Source organism: Lathyrus oleraceus, chromosome 3 (assembly GCF_024323335.1).
Source record: "Lathyrus oleraceus cultivar Zhongwan6 chromosome 3, CAAS_Psat_ZW6_1.0, whole genome shotgun sequence".
NCBI classification, from domain to species: domain Eukaryota; kingdom Viridiplantae; phylum Streptophyta; class Magnoliopsida; order Fabales; family Fabaceae; genus Lathyrus; species Lathyrus oleraceus.
The window spans coordinates 183,549,382-183,553,706 of record NC_066581.1 but is presented as its reverse complement, the minus strand read 5'-3'; the positions used below and the strand labels follow the sequence as shown (position 1 = coordinate 183,553,706).

Sequence of the window (4,325 nt, the reverse complement as noted above, 5' to 3'; positions counted from 1 at the left end):
TTTTATGATATGAAATCCATTCAAGTTTCATGATAAAATTAAATATGTCCTCTTCAACTTTGATTATTGGAAGAAATTCAAATTCAACATGAAAATGCATGTGTCAAGAGGAAACATTATAGGTCATTTTGGGCCATAACCATTGAACAAGTGATTTTCCTCAACTTCTAAAATGAACAACTCCTTCATTACAAATCCAAATTAGGTTAAATTGGCAACCAAATTTAATAGCTTTGAGATAGATACAACTTTGGTGAAGGAACTTTTTCCATTTGAAACCCATAGTAAAAGTTATTCAAGGTGGAAGAAGTGAACATTTGACTTAGTACTTAGAAACTTTTCAAATATGTTTGATTTTCCAAACTTCCACCTCAAAATTCATCATGATCCAAGATTCAAATGGAAAATTGTTCAACATGATAGTTGTTCCCTTGATCTCACCTTTCCAAAAAGTCCAAGATCATCTCATTTGGCCAAGAATTGGAGGACTTACGCGTGGGTTCCTTTCAAGGGTTCATTTGGATGAAATTCACATTCACATTTCAATCTCCATTGCATGATCACATAACATGATTTCAGCATTGCACATGAAGGATTTTGGACCCGATAGCATCATTTGATGGTCCTATCATACGCCCATACAAGCAAGCAAGAGAATTGCTATTTTTGGTCAATTTTGGAAGCATGTGGAAATCAAATGCATTGCCTATTGAAATTCTGGTATCAGATATGAGATGTCGAAGGTAATCTTACGACACTAATATCTGAACAACAGATGAAATATAAACAGAATAAAAATCATTAAACAATTGAAAAGTGACACAGGCAATTGTTAACCCAGTTCGGTGCAAACACACCTACGTCTGGGGGCTACCAAGCCAAGAAGGAAATCCACTAAACAGAATTAGTTCAAAGACTCTCAGTAAACAACTTCAAGTTACAGTCTTTTCACCTAATCTCTACCATGTGACTTCTACTTAAGAACTCTTAGATATGAGACCCTACTCACTCCCCCTCAATCACAGTAGTGATACTAGAACAAATACCACACAAAAAGAAGACACACTTCAAGGACACACACTTGATCTTGCTTAAAAGCTTCAATCAAGTAAACAAATACACTCGTACTTCAAAGCTTAGAGTGGACAAATTATAACTCAAAACTCAGTCCAATTCACACATCTACAAGACGAATGAATGGCTCACAATTCACAAACGTACATTAGGCTGACAACCCTAATACTCACTCACTTCAACGTTCATATTTTCTCTACAATCACACAGGGTTCACAAGGTCTTTAAATAGAAGCTTTCTGAATGGGAATGGGCAACATGAAACCCTAATTCTTTTTAACGCGTATTCTCTAGGAATTAGTAACAAAACATTCCTCTTTGGGAAACATAATATTTTGGTTTTAAATAGAATTACTCCTTGAATAATGCATGCAATCAACACACATAAGCACACAAAGACTTGCATAAAAAGTGCAACAACTAAATACATAACATTCAGACTGAATGTTCTATATGTACATGTCATAACATCGGGTCTGACATCTTGAATAAATCCTGCACAACCATATCAAACAACCTGCAGAAAGCTGATATCAGATGTCAAGACAACAAGCATGACTTCTTGTGATAACACTTAAGTTTTACCAAAATTGATGCCAATACATAGAACCAACAAACTCCCCCTTTGGCAAATTTTGGCTAAAACAAACAATAGATCACACGTACACAAGAAATCAATCAAAGTATTAGTTCAGCAGCAGAAGTAAACATACACACATTACTAGCAAAAATAACAACTAGTAAACACGCAAGCGCTTGTATTTTCCCTCAAGTCCATGCAACATTCTAGAACAAAACATCTCCCCTCAACAACCACACTACTTCACACAAACAGACCACTGAGAATTCTCCCCCTGTACCAAACAAACAAACACTAGAATTCTCCCCCTGTAACAAACAAACAGAGCACCAACAATAGCTAAGCAAAGATACCCAGCTACAATTATAGCTACTTCTCCCCCTTTTTAGCCAAAAGAGACCAAAGAGACAAAATAAATGTCCATCTAGTCATAAACCAAAATACCAGAAGTTAAAAAGTTACAACACCAAGTTCATACACAGCTGAAAGAATGCTGAGAAACAAACAAAAAAAACAAAGAAATCCACCAAAATAACAACAAACAACCAAGAAAATCATCAAAACACGAGGGACCAAAGGCAACAGAGCTACTCAGTAGAGCTTGAGTTTGCAGCTTCTTCATCAGCACCAGAACCAGAATTGCCACTGGCATCATCATTGTTTGCAGACCTCTCACTAGAGGTGTGGGCTTCAGCTTCTTCTTTATGAGCAATATTTTCACCCTTAGCTTGTTCCAAGCTTGCAATCAAGGCTTCCAATGATTTTTTTCTAGTTGTGGCTACCCTTATCCCTTCACCTAGCTCTTTTCACGTTTCCTTTAGCTCAGCAATTGTTCCAACTTTTGAGGCTGGCCTTTTTAGGGCAGATGTCATGACAATATCCTCGACATGACTTCCTTCAAACAGTTTATAGTGCACAGACAGAGTAGGTTTTCTTCTACTAGGTAAGTCACTAGAGCACAGAATACCAGGGTGTTGATTCAAGATAATTCCATATATCATAGAGGGAAAGGCAATTGGCAGCTTAACTGCATTAGTAGTTGTATACTTGATGATTTGTTCAAACATAAATCTACCATAGTCAAATTTTACTTTTGTTCCAACAGCAAAAATAAACCTCCCAAGAGTATTAGCAATGTTGGAGATATGGTTGGTAGGGACCCAATTGGCAGCTCCTATTTTATGCAGGATAGCATACTTGATAGTCAACTTCCCAGCAGGAAGATTCTTTTTAACAGGCCAAACTTTCACCTGCCTAGCTGTAATCTCCCTACAGACTTGATTGTCTGTAACTTCTAATTTTCCTGCACCCTCAATTTTTCTGCCTAGAAAATTATTAATAACAGTAGGAGAGAATGTTATACACTTACCCCTCACATACACCTTGCAGAACTCCTTGTTGTTCTTATTTGAAATATCCTCAGGAATGTTAACAATAAATTCCTTAACTAAACCTTCATAGCATGGAGATAACCCAACAACAGTTTTCAACAGCCCATCAACTTTTATCAGGTCCATGACCTCCTTGACATCAGCAACATCTTTTCCCAACACCCTTTCCATAGCTACCCTTCTCTGAATCACAAATTTCCACTTAGCAGCTCCATCCTCAAGATAGAAGGAGATGTTATCCAAATGAACAGCAGGGACTTTAATAGGAGACTTCCTAACAGTAGTTTTCTTTGCAGGCAAGATGTCAGGGACATCTTCCTCAACATCCTCTTCAGGCTCAGAATCATCTCTGACCTTCCTCTTCATTACTTCAACCTTGCTCCATGGTTTGGAGGGACCAATACCAGCAGTCTTCTTAGCTTTTCTAGATGACATAAGTTTAGCCACAGATTTTCCTTTACGAGTCTTCATGCGTTTAGCCACACTTGGCTTCATGTAATGAATCAAGATTTCCTCTTGATCATCAGAGCTACCATCCTCTAGATCAATCACAACATTTGCATCATCATGCTTCTCAGAGTGGGAAGCATTAGCAGTGTGAGAAGCCACAAATTTCCCTTTTTCAGACATGGTCTGCCCTAGAGAGCACAACCCTTCAGCAGCCAAGTCCTTCTCAGAACTCGAAGAATCGTCATCCTTACCACTATGTTGTTCAACCTCAGGAGAGGGGTACATTTGAGAAAGGGGAGTAGAAACTCCCTTCATAGGGTGGCCTTCACTAAGAATCCTAGTGACTATGTCTCTTATAACACGATCAGTATTGTGTGTTCCTTCCTTAGAGTTAGTGGCAGGAGTTAAACCAGAAGGAATACTAGAGGGATTACCTTGATTAGAACATGCAGAAGCGGAGGCATCAATGGAGATGGGTTGGTTTAAATCAATGTCCGCGCCAGGAATAACAGAGAGAGGAGCAATATCTAGAATCTCATTATCAAGGATGCCCATGGGAGGAGCACTAATGTTTGGAGTAGACCTAGTAACTTTTGAAGCAAAGGTATCTTGATGTTGTGACATTTTGAAGTTTTTCTGGAAAAATTAATGTTGCCCTAGCAGAGGTTTGTGGAGAAGGAAAAAGAAGATGGAAGAGTTGGAGTAGGTAATTATGTTATGGGGGTAGCGTGTGAAGGTGGAATAGATGGTATTTCCAAAACAAAGTGATGATTTACCATAATGAGGACACTTTATTTTAAGACAATAGGCAATAATTTGATTATTTTTTC

The 4,325-nt window shown here is 38.1% G+C and overlaps 1 protein-coding gene across 1 annotated transcript; it reads right to left on the bottom strand.

The window, feature by feature from the left end:
• Positions 1-2,241: 2,241 nt before the first annotated feature.
• On the bottom strand, positions 2,242-4,119 carry LOC127130317 (uncharacterized). The gene is made up of 3 exons (XM_051059347.1): positions 3,450-4,119; positions 2,465-3,374; positions 2,242-2,392 (listed from the first exon to the last, which is right to left on the bottom strand). The coding sequence occupies exons 1-3, from the start codon at positions 4,117-4,119 to the stop codon at positions 2,242-2,244; spliced, it is 1,731 nt and encodes a 576-aa protein (XP_050915304.1).
• Between the last annotated feature and the right edge of the window lie 206 nt (positions 4,120-4,325).

Bases quoted from the DNA above. Each gene is read 5' to 3' on its own strand.
- LOC127130317 (XM_051059347.1), bottom strand. From the start codon at position 4,119: ATGTCACAACATCAAGATACCTTTGCTTCAAAAGTTACTAGGTCTACT. The intron at 3,375-3,449 runs GTATTGGTCCCT...CTGAGCCTGAAG, and splicing joins AAAAGCTAAGAAGACTGCTG to AGGATGTTGAGGAAGATGTC. The intron at 2,393-2,464 runs GTGAAAAGAGCT...CTTGATTGCAAG, and splicing joins ATTGCTGAGCTAAAGGAAAC to CTTGGAACAAGCTAAGGGTG.